Raw genomic sequence first — 21832 nt, 5'->3', positions numbered from 1 at the left:
AGTACTTGCAGTGCTAACCGTATTACTTAGCATTTATACAGTGCTTCCCTCATTCAGGAAAGTGCTTTCGGTAACTTAATTCATCCCCAGCCACCCTCTACATGTCATGAGGGGAGTCAGGAACATTTAATCTCCCTGCTGATAGATAAGGTGTATGGCTGGGACTGGCACAGTTTTGTTACTTTCCCTTTTCTCCCACCCTTAGTATATCCCACCCAAGTTGATTTTTGATGGCTGCAGCCTACACTTGTGTCCTGGAAGCCCTCAGCACTGCAAGGGGCAGGATCCTGTCCCTTTGGTGATAGCCAGCTATGGTCTGGCCAGGCAGCCAGCAGGAGCAAGGCTGAGACTGGTGGCAAGCAGGGAACAAGTCTCAGCAGATGAGAAGGATTGAGAGAGCAGTTCTAGAGGCTGAGAGCTGGGTTGCAAGGGGGAGGATGAGGGTGAAAGGATGCTTGAGCTGAGGAGGCCACTTGTATGGGCTGTTGGCCTTAGGCAGGATAGAATTTGAGACTAAGGCTTGTGCAAAGATTCTGGTACAGAAAGGTTTAGAGGTTGATTTGAATTATCTTATTTGATGGGCTATGTAAGGCAGGACGTGATAACAGGGTTGGGGAAGAGGATGGTAGGTCTGGCACAGGGCTGGGGCACGGGGATATAGGGTAGGTGTTCCTGGAGGCGAACAACTCGGGATATGAAGGGTAGTGCTGTGAAAGGGCTTCAGCCTGGGGTTGATTTCCATGTCAGGACACCTGTAGAGTGGGCAGTGTTCCTGGGGAGCAGCTGCCCATCTCCACACAGCCTACCCAGCCCCTACCCACCCCCAGTGCTCCCTGCTCCCAGCAGGACAGGGCTCTTCCCACCACTGGACGTACTCTTTTGTCAGGGGCCAGGGGCGAACAAAGTGCCAGGAGAGATCACAGCGCCTACCTTGCAGCTCTGTGCTCCTCCGGTCACTGCTGCTGTGGGGTGGATGCTGCAGCCCCATCGCTTGCCCACATCCTGGGAAAAGAGTACCAAGGACCTGTGTGGGGGTCTCAGGCATGAGGTGCCCAGGGACAGGTCATGGCTCGTGCTACTGCATTTCATCTGGGTGAGGGGCTGCTCAGCACAAAAGGGAACAAATAAGGACAGCTATTCTAGCCCTTTAATCATTTGGGATCCTACTTTTAATGTATGCAAATACATCTGTGTGCCAGTTCTCCCCTCCCCTTTGAGCTGGTTTAACTCCTAGTTTCAATGGATTTCTCTGGAAGAGAAGGGATCCGTATACTGCAGTTGTTACGTGAGCCAAATTGATGCTCCCATAGATGCCATCATATGCCATCATAGAAGGCACTTGTTTTTAGAAAGGACAGTAGCTACACACTGGTGTCGATGAATATGCTGATTAATGAATAAGATTCCAATTAGTGCTTACTACCTGTGTAAACTAACATTTAAAAAAAACATGCAGTTGTTGTAGGGGTGGGATGTGCTTTTTTAAAAAATAACCTACTAATATGTTCATTCAGATATATATTTTTACCATAAATCAGTTGGAGATTATACTCTTTTTATTGAAACTTTCTCTACACTTACTTTCAAAAAGTTAAAGTTTCTTGTTTAGTAGTACTCAGTTTAACTCCCCTGTAAACTTCTCTTGCTTTAATAGTGAAATAAAAATACTATGAGTTAACTTACAGTTTTAAAAACTACTTCATTATAAATCCTTCCTGCAAGATTATTATGTTGCAACCAAAAGCTAAAACAAATATTTTTTCATTTGCTCCTTAAAATGCATTGATTCTGTCATACATCCTTGCCCCCAAAAAAGCTTCATGTCCCATTGAAAATTACATTTTTTCCCGAAAAAGGAACAGATACCTATGCAAAAAGTTAACCTCAAATTACATTTTACAAAACCAAAATTATTCATTGACTCCAATATTCTGCACACAGTATATGCTCATACTTTCAGTACCTCTAGGCTGAAACTGCTCGTAAAACATTTTGTTGTAAACCTGAATCTAGTATGAGTGAGAGGCTGCTTTAATTTTTGAAGGAGCAATTCTAGCTGCAGAGGCATGGAACACAGCCTGGAAGACACAATCTGTGCGATGCTGCTCTTTATTGTCACAGATACAGAGTTCTGATGTGGTAATGCTGCACATTCAGGTCATCGAACATTTACCGATCAGGAAGGATTTTTCAATCTCTAAAATAGTTACAAATTATTTTTGTCAGAACGCACTCACTATAAGCAGTCTGATCTCAATGGAGTCCTACTACTTTATTTCGGGTAATAACGGCAAAGTCTTACCAACTGTTGATGGAGATACCATGGGGTTAATTTATATTCATGTCGGAAAAGCAAAGCAGAGTGCTCCCTCCCAACTCTGACAGATCCCACCAGTCTTTTCAATAGTTGATTGTCAGGTTGTCCTGATCTATAGCTTAGCGCTGACAACAGCTCACAGTTTATTTGCAGCTTTGAAGCCTGGTCCTATAGTGTTTCTCTTCTGACAGGAGATGAATAAAGGTGTCACTGTGGGAGACTTTTAGCCGGCTGCTATAAAAAGGACCCTCCTTGCCTTCCCTCGCAAGATCCTCTAGTTCACTTTTGGAGCTTGCAGCTTTCCCCTCAGCTGAGTTTAGCTCCATCAGCTCCAATTCGTGCTTGGCAGCTGTTTCTAAAACTCTCTGTTTGTTATAATACCTGACAAAGTTGTTAATGATGGGATGGATGGGAAGGGCGATCGCTATCACCCCGCAAAGAAAACTGATGGCAGCATTCAGTTTTCCAAGTGTTGTTTTAGGGTATATGTCTCCATATCCGACTGTGGTCATGGTAATGATTGCCCACCAAAATGACTGAGGTATGCTCTTAAATAAAGTTTCAGGGTGACTTTGCTCCATGGTATAACCCAGGGCAGAAAAGACAAAGATTCCAACAGCTAAGTACATGAGGAGCAGTCCGAGCTCCTTAAAGCTGCGCTTAAGGGCGTATGTTAGAGTCTGGAGCCCAGAGGAATGCCGTGCGAGCTTGAAAATCCTCGCGATCCTCATGATGCGCAGTGCCTGGACAGCCTGCTGGACATTGCTCAGCTCCATCAGCCTGGCTCCCAGGTGGGTCAAGGTCAGGCTGACATAGAAAGGCAGTATCGCTAGCACATCAACAATGTTCATGAAAGACAGGACAAAGTGGAGTTTGTTGGGAGAGGAGATCAGCCTCAGCACGTACTCGATGGTAAACCAGCCTATACAGGCTGTCTCTATGCTGTCCAGGGTCGGGTGCTCCACACGGTTCCCCTCTGCATCTACGACCTGCAGGTCTGGGATGGTCCCCACACACATCACGACAGAGGAGATCAAAATAAACAGAAAGGACAGAACAGCAATCACTCGAGCTGGGTAGGACGATTCTGGCTTCTCCAGAAATTTCCAGATGTATTTTTGGCACCTTTTCCAGCGACTTTCCGAGGCATCTACTCCCAAGTCATCCAGAATCAGTTGCACCCTTCTAGCTATTTCTTCCAGTTCCTCCTTTTTTTCACTTAGATGAGTTTTGCAGCAGTCATCCAAAAATTTCAGATCCACTTTCCAAAATTCCATTTCATTCTTGAAACATATGGGGCATATTCCTTTCTTCATGTGAATTTCCCCAAAGTAGTACACGTCAATAATGCATTTGAAAGCATCCGGATCTCTGTCAAAGTAAAACTCTCTCTTTCCAGGATCGTAGTCATCACAGAGGGAGAATATGCTATCATATCCCCCCGCTAAACAGTTGATTAGCTCTGCCAGCCGTGTTTCTGGGTATTGATTCAGGTTATCTCCATAGAACACCTGCCTCACCCCACCGACATTGACTACAATCTCCGTTTCTTCATTCTTTTCTGATCCGGCAGTGTCCACATCTGGAAACCTAGAGTCACCTGCCATTTTAATCGTATTCGGGTTTATTTGATTTTTAGCCTGCTGTTTGGTTTCAAAGCTTTGTGGGTTTAATTTCTCATGAAAGCAAATCACCACCGAGTCAGCTCTATTACAAATGTTACTGACCTGGAGTAGCTGTGGGAAAGGTTACAGAAATAACCCTGAGGCCAGGAAAGCCTCGTGAGGGATGCAACAAGCTGCGGGCAAACGACAAGTCACCGGGCTGCTGTGCCTGCAAGCAGGGCGTTGGAAAGCTCCAGCAGATTTCAAAGGGAAGAAACCATTTAATAAAACTCACCCCTCTGTTCAGTGCTCGAGAGTCTTTCCAGGTCCCATCCTCTCTCTAAAAGTGATATTTATTCAGAGGTTGGAAGTCACGGCAGAGAAATAGATCCTGAGCTCTGATTAGTGCATCGTGCAGTGAGTGACAGTTCTCAGACAGACCATCAGCAGGGTGAGCCCACAGAAAACTGTTGCCGTTCCTCTCTTCGATTCCACAGACCTCCCTAGAGAGCTGCTTTGGAATTTTGTTTCCCGTGCCGTTTTCTTTTTACTTTCAGGTCTTCCGGAGTTTATCTGCGGACTCTCGCACGCAGCCGGTGCAAGCACGCAGAGGAGAAACTTGCGCTTGTTTTCCCTTTGCTGTTTCCAAACACAATAGGGAGCCCAGGCTGCCAGGAGCCCTTTCCAGACTCTACCCTCTTCTGGTGAAAGCCAGCAAAGCACCAGCTACACAGAAAACACAGCTCAGCTATTTATACTCCTGCCTAGCTGTAAAATAATGTGTTTCAATACGCCGTGCACGTCTAAAGATTTTTTTAAACTTTTTTTTTTTTTTTAATGAAATAAATAATCGTGTACAAAGTCATTCAGAGGTGCAGAAGGACACCCAAACCTTTTCTTCTGATGTCAGAAACTAGCGGGAAAAATCCTGTGTTTTGGGATAAGTGCACAACAAATCTTGCTCTCAGAGGGGCTGGAGCAAGTCTAGAGTAATTCTTTGTCAGGACATTGAGTTACTGTAGGTTTGCACTGGTGTCACTGAGAACCAAGCAGACAGCATAAAGTTTTTGCTGCAGCTGTGGAGCAAAACTTTCCCTGGACTCTGCATGTGTTTCCCAAAGCTCTGCATCCTCAGTGTTAGCTCTGTTTTCTCGCTCTGCAGGCAACCGACCCTGATGAGGGTTTGAGTGATTTACATCTATGATGATTTCTCAGTGAATGCTACTTACCAGCAGTAGTGCTTTGTATTACATCCAGCACTTAACAAGTAGCAAAACAAGCATCTCCTTTTAACTTTGTTTTCTCCGAATTCCAGGATTTGATGGACATTTTTTCCCCAGACCCTTACACGCAGGAAGGTCTATCATCATGCTCTTCAATTCTTAATTCTGACTATACGGTTCATTTTAGTGGGTCCTGAGGGCTCTGATCAGCAAAACCCACAGTCATTAAGTTAACAGTTTCTGGCCACAGCAGAAGGACCTGCACCAGCAGATTTTGATCTTTTCCAATTTACTGGCTTCTGAAAAGCTTCTGAGTGGAGGGGAGTAGAGAGGGGCAAATCCAACTGACAGTTTGCTTCTCTAGGCTTGTGTCCATCCTGGGAAAAAGATGACAGCTGTGATGTGCCCAGTGTCCTCATGCTTGTGTCATCCACCAAGGGGACCCTGGTGAGTAGTACACTGCCCTCCATTTCCACTCCCTTGCCTGAAACTTGTGGGGGAGTAGTAAGTAAGAGGTTGTGCACCAGACCTCATGTTGACACGGAGTACGCACAAAACCTCACATACTTCATAAATACCCCTTGGAGGTAGATCATGATCTTTGGGGGTGCACAAGCCATGAGTTAAAATCACAGATGCAGCCCCTTCCCAGACCTTCCAATGACCTTCCTTGTCCCTCTTGCATGATGGAGGAGAGCGACAATATCAAAGAGGTGAATTCACAACAGAGGAAGACTTGCAGGAAACCTACAAAACAGAGGAACACAATTCTTTCTCTTTCTAACACATCCACGCACACACTTATAATGCAAAAAATGAAACCAAGGGAAGTGGGTTCTTGCTGCTTTGGTTATAGTCAGCCAGTAAAGGTAACAGCCAGTCACACAGTCTCACAGGGAGGAATAAGCTGTGCATGAACCACAGCTCCACAATCTTCTTCAAATGCCTGGGTTGTGTCACTCATGTCCTTGCTGCAGAACAGTATGGAAGGCAAGGAACAAAAACTGCAGGGGTGGGTCACCTTATTCAAGTGACAGCCCCGGGAAAGGGTAATATCTATTAGTATAAACCTGAGTCACGTTGTTAATCTCTGGATGGCCAGTGTCACCTTCCTGTGCTCCTGAGGGTACCGAATAGTGTGGGTGCAATACAAGATATCCCTTGAATTTTTTTCCAGGCACTTACAAGTTTGCTGAGACTTGCAGACTTCTTGGGACAAAAGAAATACCTTGTAGATGTGGAAAAACCCTAGGTTTTGTTGGTTCAGCAATAGATATTTACCCACCTGGGAATTCCTTGCCCACTACCTGAAATGGTTTGGTTTGATTTTAGCACAATAAATTTTAAGACAGTAATATCAGTGACATGCTTACGCAGGGGAAAATGTGAATGGGTTTACTGACTACCAGTTCTTGCTAAACAAAACTGAGATCCAGGAAAGTTGGGTTTACAACCTTGTCAGACTCCATCAGCACAGGGGAACAGGTTCTTTAGGTTTAAATGCTCAGATGTAACCATCTCAGACACCTCTCTTTGTTCAATGATTCATTCCAGTGACCTTTTGGCTTTTCTCCAGGTAATTATAAGAAATCAATGTACGGTCCAGCATGATTGACACAGAAAGCACCAACTTTGCTTCCTAAAAGGCTTTTCTCTCCCCCTGTAATTTTACAGAACACCTACAAAATAGGCACACAGGATTAGTACGTACATTGTTCAGTTTGAAAGGTGAAATCAGCTCCTCTCAAATGATAAATCTCAGCACATTTTCAAAAGGTTGGGAAGAAACTATTTTTGAAATGCCAGATCAGTCCCTATAAAGACTTTACTTAACGCGGCTGCTAAAATCCTTGTGCTTTATTCTCCTTCGTCTTGCACCTTTGCAGACTTCTTTACACCTTTCAGTGTGCCTGTCAAATGTTAGAGATCTGGTAGCATTTTAAATCCACTTTGACAAATGCAAACGATCCAAAGAAGGGTCAGGGAAAATTGTAATGAATTAAAACCTTGGTCTTGCAGCTGAAAAGAGTGAGGCAGGCTTACTTGATGAATGTTTTTTATCAGACATATTGCAGAGCAGCAAACAACAGTAGTAGAATGAATAATTGGCGGCAAATAATTTATTTCTCTAATTTCATTCATTTTTCATCCATGAAAAGAGAGCTTCTCTAATCTAAAAATTTCAACAGTTAATTGTTGGTCTGTAACTTATTTATGAGTAGTTTGCTGCAATTATAAGGGCTCCTAAATTCAACTTCTGTTGATTTATCTGGGCTGGGCAAACAGGTCAAGCCATGTTCTGTGTCTGCTGGAAGCGATGCATGATGGCAATTTAATTCCAACAAAATGAATAAGAAACAGAGAGAAGATTTTTTTGTGTGTGTGTTGGTGCTTTGGCTCAAGAGAACAACACGTGGATTTGAACTGACAGATGTGTTAAGTTTTGGCTGTGGTTCAGACCAGCTCCACCAGGGAGGAAGAGGAGGCTCAGCTGGACCTCCAGCCCTGCAGCCCCAGGGAAGGACTCTTGGGCTGCTGGGCACCTGCCTGGCCCCAGTCCCAGCGGGGAAGCCCAAGATCTCCCAAGGGGGCTGGGATCCCCACGGGGCTTGGTCCACAAGGTGCAGGTGGGGCTGGAATACAGCTCCCCAGTGGCACTGGGCCCCACAGCCCAGCACCTGGGGACGTGCAGTGACAGCAGTGCTCAGAGGATGCTGAAGTTGCAGGTTTGGTCCCTTCGTTGGTCCCTTCTTGGGACAGTAATTTCACCACTGGACAGCTTTGTGCCAGTTTGGGAAGAGACATTGCTTCTCTTGAGTTGTAGGCTGGCTCACACCACACTGCTGAAGCCCAGCCCCTACCTCTGCCCTTCTGGCTGGTGCATCCAGCAGCTCCCCAGGGAGCTATGGGCAGCAGCCCTGGTGAGGTAAGATCGGACTCCATGTGGAGAGGGGTGTTTAATGCAGAGGCAGGGGTCAGGCAGCCTCGCCACAAGCAGGCTGCAGTATTGTCAGCCCCCTGCATTGAGCACAGCCCTCCCTGCTTTCAGTGCCTGGGACCATGGTGGCACTTTTGACCTCTCACCTCCTGGACGCTACAGTGTTTGCTGCTGTGTCTACACATGCAAGCTCAAGAAAGTTTAGGGACCTGACACTGACAGTCCAAGCAAGAAACAGAGTATGTCTGGCATGGATCCGATTCACATTAACCAGCTAACATGGACATCTCCCAGCCATCATGTGGCCATCAGAAACCATTGCCAACAGGCAGTTTGCAGGCAGCCACCTGTATGGGAGACTAAAAGGACCAAAGTCTAACTTCTTAGACCAGATGGAGACCAGCTGCCAGTTGGCCTCAGTGCCCAGAAACACCCTTGGACACACGTAAAACTGGTGTAGACCATACCAAGTTGTGCTGAGCCACCTACTTCCACTGGGCACCTGCTTTTTAGGTACTATGATTTCTGTGTTGGAAACTGCTCTGTGGCTCTCAGAGGCCACAGAACTAACAGCAGGTGTGGAGGGATGGTGGTTCCTACTCAGTATAACCCCCTCACACATCTCTCCTTCTGCTACGTCATGTCTGGTATTGAAATGACACTTGCAAGACCGAAACTGTGATGGATCCAGCAAGATAATGCAGCATGTAACATACCTATTTTCAGCTCCATGCAAATTATGGAGAGCCACTCAAGGCAAGCAAGAGCATGTGATGAAAATGTACTATAGAAAAGTCAATCAGAGACCTAAAGGAGGATTGGGAATGGAAATATCTTTTTCCTCCTCCTTTCCTTGGGGTATTGTGGGGATAAAGCTTGCAGCCAGCTGCATGGGGACTGCTTCAGCAGCTGGTGGCACAAGGTTCTGTGTGGAGGAAACACCATATAATTACTTGGTGCCAATCACAAGAAATGGGAGGCAAATAATCTGAACAAAAGAGAAGCAATGAATGATGTCCTCGTGAGCTTCAGAAAGAGCAGATCATCCAGAGCAGCTACCCTGATTACTTTACCACAGCCAGCTTTAGTAAAAGGAGCAGGAGAGACTTTGCTGTAAGAATCTTTCAGGGTTTCCAAATCTAAGGTAGCTTCTAGTGATTTAGTGAGACAACCTCACATCCCCACCAGTACATCCAACATGCTCTCTTTGACAAATTAATCCAGCTACTGCAATGTGCTGGTTTACCCCTCATAGCCCAGTATTGCAAATCCATTTTAAAATCATAATTTCTTTTATCATTATAACTTGCTCTGCAATTAAGCCAGCTATTTTCACACTTTGGAAGAAAGCATGAGATTGTGTTCCTCTGGGTGCTGTGGTTCCCTGCCTGGCTGTGGGGCCACTGCTGTAGCACCAGCACCAACCCTGTGCGCTTCCCCACTGCATCTGAGGGGCAACAGTGCATGGCTTGCTCACATGGACTGTAGCACAGGGCGGGTGGGGGAGAGGTGTGTGTTGTGGGCACTCACTATCAACGGGAAGCCTTCCTGATGCACTTGGTAACAGCTCATGGTTTCGGCATCGATTATGTCTTACATATGTAGCCATGAGCTAATGGAAGGAGTCTGAGCCTCAGCATGAAACGTTTTCATCACCCATAGCTGTTATTTCAGACAATGTGTGAGTCTTTCAAAGCCTTTGATTTGGGAAAAGAAGGGTTCATCAAACACAAAGTGAGTGAAACAAAATCTCCACATTTTTAAATATACCTCCACGTCCTGTATGACATTTTCTCAATACATTAGACTTCCTGCAGACTGACATGTGAAAAGCAAGAGGTTATAAAAAGTCTGAACTGAGATGGGTATCTGTACTGTACCAGATCAACTTCATTTTGCTAATCTGGTTTTATGTGTCTCTGTCTCCAGCATATTTCATAGAATCATAGAACCATTTAGGTTGAAAAAGACCTTTAAGTTCATCGAGTCCAACCATTAAACTAACACTGCGAATCACACCTCTAAACCATGTCCCTCAAAGTGCCACTTCTATTTATGTGCTTCTCCATGACTATTACTTCAGATCAAGTGAAAAATCTTTCCCAGTTTATTTTCTCCCCTCTTAGTTATGTTGGTTCTTTTTTCAAGTTCAAAATTTACACATACCCAGTCAATTTATTTTAACAGATCTTTTAATTAATTCCTTATTAAGAGACTAGTAATAGCTTGCTGTAAATTTTAATTGGTCTTGCTTTCCACTTGACATTAATGAGTCTATTTTCCCATACAATTAAACGTGCCTTAAGTGACCACTCAGGGGACCAGCCAAATCGCTGATTTAATGTAAATGGCTTCAAATAATAAGATGCAGCCTCCACTGTGAGCAGCTAACAGCTGGGTTCAAATTAAGCATATCAGTGAGTCATGAATAGGATGAGTTGAAGGTTCTGTAAAAGTTTTAAGGACCTTGTCTTGTATCCAGTCACCATGTTTTGAGCAAGGACTAGAAGTCTTCTTCCTGCTCTTAAGTACTGTCATCAAAAGATTTCAGTCAATATTTCTCCCTTTGAATGTTGTTGCATGTACAAAGAAAAGAGAAAAACTAGGTGACAAAACGTCTTACAGTCACAGAGACAATGACTTAAAAATTAGGAATTGCACTGCTAAGATTTTGCTGACATTGAGTACAGCAACGGTCCAAAATATTGTGTGTGCGCTTATATTTGGGGATGTATCACAATGAATGCACACAAGGTGGTCGATTGCAGTTTGCATGGGTGACCTCAGCTCTGGCATTTCCCAGCTTCTGATTGTCTGACTCTGCAATCCCGCTGGTGACTTTCATATGACTTGGGGTATATAATTACTCGCAGGAGCCCTGTCGCATTGGTGCTGCTGCCCAGCAGTATCCCTGGAGCAGCCTTACCAGCTCCAGTGAGAGAGTCCTGGAAAAGAGGTGCCAATGGTACTAGGGTGAGTGTAAAAGGGCTTGTAGTGGTGGCACTGGTGAAGTAACCGGGCTGGCCTTCCCAAAGATGAACATTCCCATCTCTATCACATGGTATCATCTCCACTACTTGACTCGAATGAAAGACCGAGACCGTGCCAGGAGAGAGGGAGGTGGCGACAGGCAGACTGTTTGCTAAGTTTCGGCAGGCAAGACATGAAGCCAGTTTCTAAGCACGCTTGGGGAGAGCTTTTTAATGTGTTTTAATGAGTTTTCTTTTAAAAAAAATCTAACGCTGCAGACCTCTGCTGTGCTTGGAGTTAGAAGAGTGATTAATAATACTCCATACAAGCTATTGTTCCTAATTCTGTGAAAGGAGAGCATGTGTAGCAATTTAGCATGTACCATTTCACAATAGCAGAGATTTTTATATGAATGAATATTTTTATTGTGGGCTATCAAACTAATGAATATAATCAAATAATTCACAGTAAACATGGTCAAAAGCACTCCTGTATGTGCTCAAAGAAGAGGAAAAAATATGAAATATTTTCTAGTGTGAAATAGCTGTCAAGAAAACCAGCTGGAAAAAAACACAGAAAACATTGCATCAGTGTGCTGAAACAGTAATAAAAAATAAAATACTTTCACTGCTCCTAGAAAACATTGCAACACTGAGGAAAATACAGGTTTCAGTGGATCCTGCAATTCCCACAGGCTCTTGCAAGTATAGTTACAATTTTCCTTCTTTCAATGAGTGGTACAGAACAAAGGAGAGGAAGGTGTGTAGGCAGTAGCAGAGGCAGAGTTCATATCTTCACAAATATGAAATTACCCATGCTGTACCTACGGAGGAGTCCTGTGGACATCTGATTCATTAAAACCTGCAGGACTGAGGGTTGTGGCATGATGCCCTGGAGCGCCTCACTGATGCCCTCCTCCCACAGCCTTCGGGCTCTGCACTTACTCCCTCCATCTCCCGCAGAGGGACAGGTGGTGGCTGCAGTCCTGCCTGTGGCCAGTTAGGGACTGGAGGAGCTGGTGTTCCATGGCCAGTATCCTGCTTCGCAGCTGGCATTGTGTGGATGCATTAAAGCATCCATTGGTGTTATTTTTAATCCGTGAGCCTTTGCACTATAGATCATGCAAAGAAGAAAATCAAACTTGGTTTTGCTTTCCCGTGGTGCCTTAATCACTGCTTTGAGAAGTGATGGGGATCGTGTTCTTCCTCTTGCTGCCTTCGAAAAAGAAGCCCAAACTCTGTGTGACCCTACCTTGAAAAACTGGTTTCTGCAGCTTCATTTTTTTCTGTGTTCTTCAGCTTTGCTTAGCAAAAAATGTTTGCTGAACTCAAGTGGAAGTTACAAGGAGATTTAAGTCAATCTAAACTACATTTTCTGGAGGATAATTGATGTGTCAGAAATAATTTCCTGGCCCTACTCTGGCTCTGTTGTCTGCCATTAGGCAAGTTGTTTACCTTCTTGCTACTTTTCTTAAGCTGTCTGTCAACACATGGTATTTCTTAATAGCTTACAAACGAGTCAAATCAAAAAAACATCTTTAACTTAGCAAACAGATTACAAATAAGCTTTTACATTATCTGAATGGCTCTAAAGCCAACCTACAGGTTTCTAAGTGATTTGTCTAGACAATGGGTGAGTCAAGCCTTTTATCCATTCTGTTTTATATAATAATCAGTTCTGCTCAGTTAAGATTTCATTTTATTTTACTAAATTGAATGCCTTTCATTACTATGTGCTGTTTAATTTAACACTGTATTGACATTTTGCATACTAATTCACTTTGCTCAGGGTAGAGTCATAAGCCCGTTCGAACAATGCAATATGTACAACACCGATTCATTGTAGGTGCTAACAGTGTCCTCGAAGATGAGATTACAAAATCCAAGATATCCCATTCAGGGAAAAAAAAAAAAAAAAAAAGAAAGAAAAAAAGGCTAAGAATATGAAAGGAAATTCAGTGATGAATGGGAAATGCCGCTGCCAAGACCTTTCTTTATTACCATTCTGTGGCATTTTCAATTGTTCTGTCCCAGTGAGTAATGAGGGCTTCATTGCTTTTGCTAAGCTTCATTGCAAATCGCTGCTGCGGTTATAACAGGTTGATCTCAGGGCAGGCAGGGGCTCCCGGCTCTGGCAATGGGAGGACTTCAACCACCCTCTGCAGCTACAGGGACTTCTCTTGAGTGACCTTGAGAAAGGAGCCCCTGCTTATGCCAGCAACGATGTTAAAACTTCCCTTAATGGAAAACATCTCCCTCGTGCTCTAGAACCAGTTTTAACTGCTCAGTCCTCTCTAATCTTTTCTTTAGGTTTCTGTGCACAGTTAGTGAGACTACGCAGTGACAGAACCACTAGAAAGAGGAAACTTTCCCCTGGTCAGGATATCTGCACTCATGTTTTGCCATGAATCAATGGGACACACGCCACAAATCAGCACAAAAACTCCTAACCCAACAGAAAGCTTGTGATTACACTAAGGATCAGGGTAGAAACCGTGGTGCCTCCTGCTCTTGGGATCTAAAATTTTATCCCAATCATGCTAAATACTAAATAATGTCTAAGCAATTTCTCCAGATTTTTAGTTTGCAGTAAGCATAGATGCCAACATGCATTTGAGGTCAGGTACCATTTGCAAACAACCCCATAAATGTGACCAGAATGCATAGTTATTAGTTCTTATGCATCCAAATGGTAAGGGAATTAATTACCTGTATTTGGAAATGGACTTTGCGGCCTATGGATGACGTTTTAAAAGCAGTTGGTGATGTCTCATCATAGGAAGCTTACCTTTGGCTTATTTGAGAACAGAGCTGGATACAGTAACATTAGCACCATGAACAGCTTAAATAATCTATCGATAATCAATACCTGGCAAGATTCTTCCCTCATATTGGTCTTAAACTGGTAGTGTATGGAAGGCAAAATCAATTACTGCATGTTTTATATATTTTGCAATAAATTCCTAATGTATATGCATGAAGAAATAAACGATCACACCACATAGCTGGGGATCTATAACCCTGCTCCCCAGCTTCATGGTCTGCCTGAGATTTCTGTTTCAGAGCTTGTGAAAATCATTAACTAATCAACCATTTTCTGCTTGTTCTTCACTTATTTCTTGAAGTCTAGATTTTCCATTATAGGATTGATTAATATTAATTAATTTTAACTAGACCTGTACAGAATACAGAATTTTTTCTAGGAATTTCTTATATCCTGACATTTTGTTGAGATGCAGGAGGAAGAAAACAATAATCTGTATTTTTAAATTTTCACTGCAACAACATGTCAAACAAATCTGAACTAGGACATCCAAATCTTTACTCTAGCAACACTGACACTTTACAGTGTGAAAATATTGATACACTGTTTACTAAATATTGCATTCTAATACTGTGGTATAAATACAGTGCTATTACTGCAATACAGGGCCAAAATAAAAAGAATTTAAATTAGAAACCACAATAAAACAGTCTAGCTACAGAGATAAATATATTTTGACACTATGAGAACAGTTTCTTTCAACATGAGGATATATCTCAATTAAATGTTTTTATTGTAAATTTTGGCAACTTTCAATTGAACTGAACTGCATTTATCTGACATCAGTCCCTCCTGTCAAAAAAATTATCAGTTGTATTTCTAGTGTACAACACCAGTAATTCTAACACTCACAAGATACTACACATTTCTTTGCCAGACGCTTTCTTGGAAATTAGAAATGACAGATAGGATTTGTGAGAGAAAAGGATACTTTCTGTACACGCAGCCCAAGGGCAAGAGACAAAGACAACATCCTCTGCACAGATTTTTACTAGGTATTGCCTTTGTTTTCTCCGTAGCCCCTCTTGTCTTATTAAGCCTGAGTTCTCCTCAATTGCTCTCCATGCGTGCATTTTTCAAAAGGAAAGGATGTCCTTAATAAAACCTCTGGGAAGCCCAGGGGTGTAATGGAAGTGCTCTTTACATTAATCAAACAGTAACAAAGCCGATCCCTCCACCATGCACAGACTCAGATCTCAAAAGCAGTTGAAAGTCTGGAAACCACTAATGAAAATAATTTATTTTGTGTCAGTATATGAGTGCAATGAAAAGTAGAATTAGAATCTTATGAAAAAATCTTTCTCTGGTTCAACCACAACTAGTTTCTAAATGCAGCACTGCAATATAAATACCTAATATTTACAGTATGTAAATATACAGTTGTAAGTCCAGAACAGAAACTGAGATGCCTCGCACATGGCACATCTCCATATGTTAAAACACCTTATACATTAATTTATTTTTTATGAGAACATCTGAATTTCATCATCTAGAAACTGACTTCTTCTGCCGCACCATAACAGAATGGTCCACCGCCCCTGCGTATACTTTAATAATGTGTATCAGGCTTGGAATATATTTAAAACTCCCTCGGCATCCATTCCTCAAGGTACACTTTGACTCTTAGTAATTTGAAAACTGCTGTTAATTCCTCAGGTTTTTTCTTTTCCAAATCCAGATGGGAAGAAGTTGGCACTTCTGGTTTTTTGGACTAAAATCTAACATTCCATCAAAATGGGTGATTTTTTACAAACTTGTAAAATATGTAATTGTTGCACACACACAGTGGAAAATTTTATTCTTTAACTTAGTCATTATTTAAGTTAATGACGTTCCTGCTGTATTCCACAATAATTCTGTATTGGGTTGCTTGCTGATGATAGTAAGTTGGTTTTCAAAGGATGCCAAAGCTTCCAAATTGGCATTTCAAAATGCAGGTAAACATTCTGTAGACTGTGAGGAATATAACCAGAAATGGGTCCAGATAGCAATTCACCTCAACTTGCTGCATATTTCAGATAACTAAGAAAATTATATTTCCTTGTTTGTTTACCATAAACTCATTACAAAGACTTCTCTCAACTTAAATACAGAAAATTATTGCAGTCATTTTGCTCTTTTTCCTGATCACAAATTGCTTGCAACCTGATCCTGGCCTTCTTCAAATGTGTTCAGTCTCTACTTATTATCTACTGGTATTGCAATTACCAACACAGGTACCATTGAATCCTTTTTTTATGTAGTTGGGAAATTGTTCCATCAACGAGCAAGAAACAGCCAAGGATGAATAGCAACCAAGAGCAGGGACCAGTCATTCATACACTAATACCTTTTATCCACGTGGTGGATGAATAAAAGTTCCTAAGCCCAGCACTGACACTACACATCCCAAAGTCATTGAGTCATTCGAAACTCCAGGTCATGAGGATGGGTGTGAAAATACCTGTCTGAAGTTGCCCCTGGGCCAGCACCGTACCCCTGAGGATGCAGCCTGCCCCACACTCCTCGCTGGGCTCATGATCCAGTTCTGCAGGGTCCAGCTACACAACTCATGTTTTACCACTGTTCCCCACTTAAAAGGGATGTCTCGTTTCACTGTGACGGGGAAAAACTGGCATCAGGATGTATATTCTGCAGCACAACAATGCTGTGTCTCAGGTGCCACATCTGCTCTGCGCCCTCATGGAACAACTCAGCCTCTGCCCTAGAAGGGAACAGAAATCACTGTTCTCCTCTTGCGGGTAGGAAGGATGGAGGCAGACAGGAGGCTCAGCCCAGTATTGTGCAGGTCCTTTGACCCCACCTAGAGTCCAAACCAGCTCTGCTGCTGAACTCACCACCACCCTCCCCATCCATCACTCAGGTGAGCATCACCTTTCTTCCCAACCTTCCCCAAAGGCTCTCAGCAAAAGTTGGCACAGCTGCCTGAGGAAGGAAAAATCACCAAAATGCACACTGCTTCCATACATCTCTCATCTGTCTTCCCACAAGCAGTGGGCATTAGAGAAAGGATTTTTCTTTTGTTACATTTGGAAAGCTTTTTTTCTTTATAAAAGTGTAAGGCTTGCTATTTACTGTCAGCAGTGGGATGTTTCAGTTGAACAAAATAGTTTCTTCATTGGGGGTCTATAGATAACCTTATTGATTAAGTGAAAAACGTGAAGTACACATTTTTTTCCTTCAAAATATGCACATTTCCTACCATTAGGTGAAAATTCTACTCTATCTGGACATAGCAGTGCATTTCCTATTGGGTGTGTGATCTCTTGTGTAGAAAAAGAGAAAACAAAAGTTAGCTGGAAGAGAAGAGATTTATTTTTCCAGATTAAATTTGAAAAGTTTTTTTCCCCTAAGAATATAAATCTACTTATTTGGTAATTGCTTTATTTATTTTTCTCAGCCTATGTGTGCTAATCTGAGCAGTATTTTGGAGGGAAATCTGGTGGTGCACCAAAATTAGCGTAATCATGTAGCTTTGTTTCCTAAATCCTCTCTGAAAAGTCAGGTGTTACAGACTCAGCATTTCCACAGCATTACAAATTCTCCAAGCACGCCACCGGGTTTCATGTATCAACTCCTTGCTAGAAAAAGGACATTGAGTGTCAAGTGCTGAGGGCCGTCAGAAAGGTGCTGTGAGGTGAGACACTGCTTGCTAAAGCTCTTTTGGAAAAAAACCCCTTATCATTAGTCTTTGCTAAATAAAACTTGCTGTTGTGGCCAGAGCCTCTCTCATTCACTTAATTTCTTTATCAGATCATAAAAGTTGATTATATTTATTGTATCTTGCCTTGGACCGTGGCACATGCTGTAAGTGGGAAAACATTGACTGTCCTTTGCAACTGTTAATGGAGCAGCAGCTTTAACTGTCCTGCCACTGTCAACATGTCTATCTATTCTTCTCCAGGGACACCTGCCAAAGCAGGAATGGAGTTGTGAAAATATGTCCCTTCTCCTCTTTCATGGTCTCTTGTTTTGCCCTCCTCAATCTGCTTCCCCCTGTCAAATAAACTTATACTGATTTAAAGCTAAGAGGATGCACTAAAGAAGAGTCCAGTTAATCAGCTGGACCACACTATGTATTTTTACCACTTTCCTTTTCAGTTAGGAATTTTTTAGCAGCATTGATATCCTACCTACCAACACTCCAAGTTTGAGCAGAGATCCTCCAATATAAAGCTGCTTATTACCAGGATGACTTCCTCTTCTCATACAGCAAATGTTCTTTTATATTAACACAGTTGCAGAAGGGGAGCAACAGTGTAATTGGTAATGCCAAGTTTTAATCTTGGAAAATGCTGCTTGATGACCAGTTACTAAATCTGTCTGTAATAAAGAAAAAACAATGCAATAGCACCTTAGTTTTTGACATGAATTGGCATTTTCTCCTAAGTCTTGGCACTTGGGCAGAGCATCTCCCCATTCACCCTCGGCACCACCACAGCGCTTGGTCGGAGTCAAGCACAGTAACAGCTACTTACAGGAGCAGATGAGTTAAATACGTTGACTTTTTCTGGCTCACTCATGGGAGAATCTCCTTTTGGTACTTTCCTAGCTCTCATTCCAGGTGGACCCAAATGGAGGTGGATGTACTAATCTGCACTCAGCCTTGTTCTCATTGCCTTCCTGCATGCCAAGGACGTGAGTTACCTTGGCAGACCTTCACCTCTGGCTTCAGCATCCTACTCTATATTGCATGAAGGTGCCAAATTTGCATGCACTGGCTTGCAGACCAAGCCTTGCAAGTGATAGCAAAGTCCAATAGTTGAGGGAAGAGGATGGAAGGAACAAGAAGCGTGAGGAGCTGACAGCTGTCTGCAACCTCAGCATGCCGCTAGCATACACAAAAGCGCCCATTCATTTTGTCTTATCTGCCAGCCCCAGCTTGACAGTTTCCAGAAGCCAGCGGAAGGGATCAATAGACATTTGCTGACAACTGAGATTCGGTTTTAATCCACCAACAAATGTCTATGTTTTGGCAGCAGAGGTTTTTATATTGCTCTGAAATCATAAAGTAAGAGAAGGCCAGCTAGCCCTTTACAGGACTTGTGATTTAAACAGCAGAAATTCTGCTTGCTGCATAGGAGGCTTCCAGATTCCGCTGGCGAAGTCCACCCTGGTGACCTAGACACAACTGTCATGTTCAGGTTAAAATAAATTTATTCTGCAGGTAGTCTTGTAAACACAGGTAATGTCATTTATTACCACCAATTACACGCCTGAAGAAAACAAATATGCTTTCAAGGACATAAAATGCCTTCTCAACCTAGTCACCAGTGCATGATGAATTGTGTGTTTGTAAATACCATTTGCAGCCTGGATGTTGAAGTTGCTGTATAGAAATACCATCTAGTTTTAATAAGTTTATGGTTAAGCAGTATCCCAAAGGCAATGAATTCACATGAGTTCATCTCTATGCTGTGTTCATTTGGTTCTCTTTAAGGACAGGCTCACAGCAAATTTCCATTGATCCTACATCAGGAGGAAACTGCTAATAACTAAAAGAAAACCTTAACTTGAGAGACTTGTTGGCTATATGTGTCCAAATAATCTGACTATGTTCATGATAAAGAGATGAGGTTCCATCTCATGAGCAGAGAAAAAAACCCAAAACTATCTCAAGTCTTTAAACCAGTCCCTTAATGAATGTATCTCATCTCTTTTCTACATTAAATACTTTGAATCTTGCCAAAATGGCAAGCAAAGTCATAGTCATATGTCATGACTCAGAAATGTCATAGTCAACTCAGAAACTCAGATTCGCAGTCAAGCTACAGACAGCAATGTTTGCTGAAACCTTTTGAGACGCTCACCCAAACTGCTGGACCTGTTTCACTCAGCCATCTCTTACAGCTGTATTTTGTGCCTGTGTGTTTATAGGGCATCAGTCACTGTGATATTGTGGGCTAGCTGAAAAAAAAAGATGAAAAGTGTTTGAACTAGTATTTCCATTAAAATGAAAAGTTGTTTTATTTGTCCTCCCAGCTGTCTTTGAGGCTGCCTCAGCTGTAATACCTGTGCTTTACCTCCTGGGCTTCAGTTACATTATAGGTTTGTTTTTTTTTTTTTGTTTTTTTTTGCTAGACTTTTCAGGTTCCCAGGCATATTGCCATTTTCTGTTACTTACACACAAATGCCTCTATAAAAACCTTATTCTCAATCTTAACGCTCCTTCAGGCTGCATGAGAACTTTAATTCCAAATTTCTAATTTCAGTAAAAGTACTTCACAAAAGCTGTTGAATTATGCAGAACTATATGTAACTGGTATAAATTCTCTAGGGTCTGTCTAGTTTAATTAAAGGTAAATCCCAGCAGACATTGTAACTATAATGAGAGAGTAAACAGGAAGTTAAACAACCTGTAAATAGAAGATAAATTAGAAAAAACAACTTTCTGTAGGTAACTGTTCCCCTACATTTTTATCAAAGCATTCACTGCTGAGTTACCTAAATTCTGGCTGTTCACTTAGAGCAGCCTATGTCATGTCATGCAGGACCAATCTTTATGATGATACAGCAGGAGTAGATGGTTAATTCACAGCTAGCTTGTCAGAGTGAGAAATTCAGCAAGTTACTGTTTATCTGGTGCCTGATCTCCCTGTGGCATAAAAAAACTGGAAGTACCTGCCTTGGGAAGTATTCTCAAGTTGGCTGTGTTGCAACTGGGGAAGAGGAACCTGCCTCAGGATTATAGCAATGACCCTGCCAGATCCACAACATGTAGACATCTGAATTCGGGATGTTTTGTGTCAGACTGAATCCCACCACCTTTGCCAGTGTCAAGAGGAACATTTGTGTGTGATTGGCCAGGCACTGGGGGGAATATTTTATGTCCCAAAGCACAGAAGCCAGAGAAACGCATGAGGCACAGCTGGCCATGGAAAACAGCTACAAGTGTTATCATCAGAAAGCTCAACTGGACAAACGAAACTTCTAAGAACTGCCATGGACAGATGTTAGAAGCAGGATCTCTTGGAAAATGTAAAGCAAATGTTACCTACAGGTTCCTGACTGAAATGGAAAATATCTTTTCATGAGCACTCTTTGGCTAAGTCCACCATAAGATAGAGCTGGGTAACCACTGAGAGCAGTTACTCAGAAACCCTCCCCTTTTACCTTTGATAATGTCACTTCTGATCCTATTTCCTGGCATGTTGGCATAAGAGATGGCTTATCAATTCAGCTCCTGTGCTGACCTGACCTAGACCAACAGAAAGGGTTGCCTTCTTCTAGTGTCATTTGTGCAGGTGTCAATAGGATGGAGAACTGACAAAGCACTCAGCCGTGGGTAGAACCAGGCTACCTCAATAAAATGAAATTAATTTGGGACTAGGCAGTGCCTTCTCACTCTGTCTTGAGAAGATGGCATAGGGGCCTCATGATCCCAAAGTAAACTGGGAAACCAATATTCATACCCTGTTTCGCTGCTGATGGGATGAGGGGATGGATTCGCTGTTGTTTTCTGTCCACAGCAAAGCACAGTGGTCTTCGTTTCTAAACCAGATGTCACACTCTGAAGGGAAGTTGGGTGAAGCTCTGCCAACTTGACTGACCATCTCTCACTGTACTGAGTTTCAGGCAGAAGGACTTGGTTCGCTTGCCCGCATGTAGGCTCCCGGAGTCATTTTAGATGCTTTGCTGTATCCTGCTTGACTTCCAGGTGGCAAAAAGGCACTGATCTCCCAGTAGGCCGTGTCATCTTAGCCGACTTCATGCCAATATCTCAAATGTCCTTGGGCTCCTCTGTGCTGGCAGCAGAAGTGGCCCTCAGTTTAGAAAGGTTAGGTAGTCCCATAAGAGGACAGAAACACTACCGTGTCGCTTAAGTGATCTTTTATAAAGCTGCAATTCCAAATTCTTGATACTAGAAGCATTAAACTTTCAGGCTAACCCGCTGTTGAAAGCTCGGGAGCTAAAATGGATTTGCCCAAAATATTTATTAGATTATCTCAAATTCATA

General features: G+C 42.7%; 1 protein-coding gene across 1 annotated transcript in view; it reads right to left on the bottom strand.

Annotated features, from left to right (window-relative positions):
* The window catches only part of KCNF1 (potassium voltage-gated channel modifier subfamily F member 1), a 96813-nt gene that overhangs the window by 28184 nt on the left and 46797 nt on the right, over positions 1–21832 (bottom strand). The window contains exon 1 of the mRNA XM_080390648.1: positions 931–21832. This exon is cut by the window's right edge and continues 46797 nt beyond it. Within this exon, the coding sequence (XP_080246774.1) occupies positions 2461–3924 (1464 nt within the window). The 5' untranslated portion in view covers positions 3925–21832 and the 3' untranslated portion in view covers positions 931–2460. The remainder of the gene's footprint in view (positions 1–930) is intronic.

This window comes from Falco punctatus (genome assembly GCF_963210335.1).
Source record: "Falco punctatus genome assembly, chromosome: 5".
NCBI classification, from domain to species: domain Eukaryota; kingdom Metazoa; phylum Chordata; class Aves; order Falconiformes; family Falconidae; genus Falco; species Falco punctatus.
Note: the sequence above shows the minus strand (reverse complement) of the source record. Positions and strands in the feature narration are given on the sequence as shown.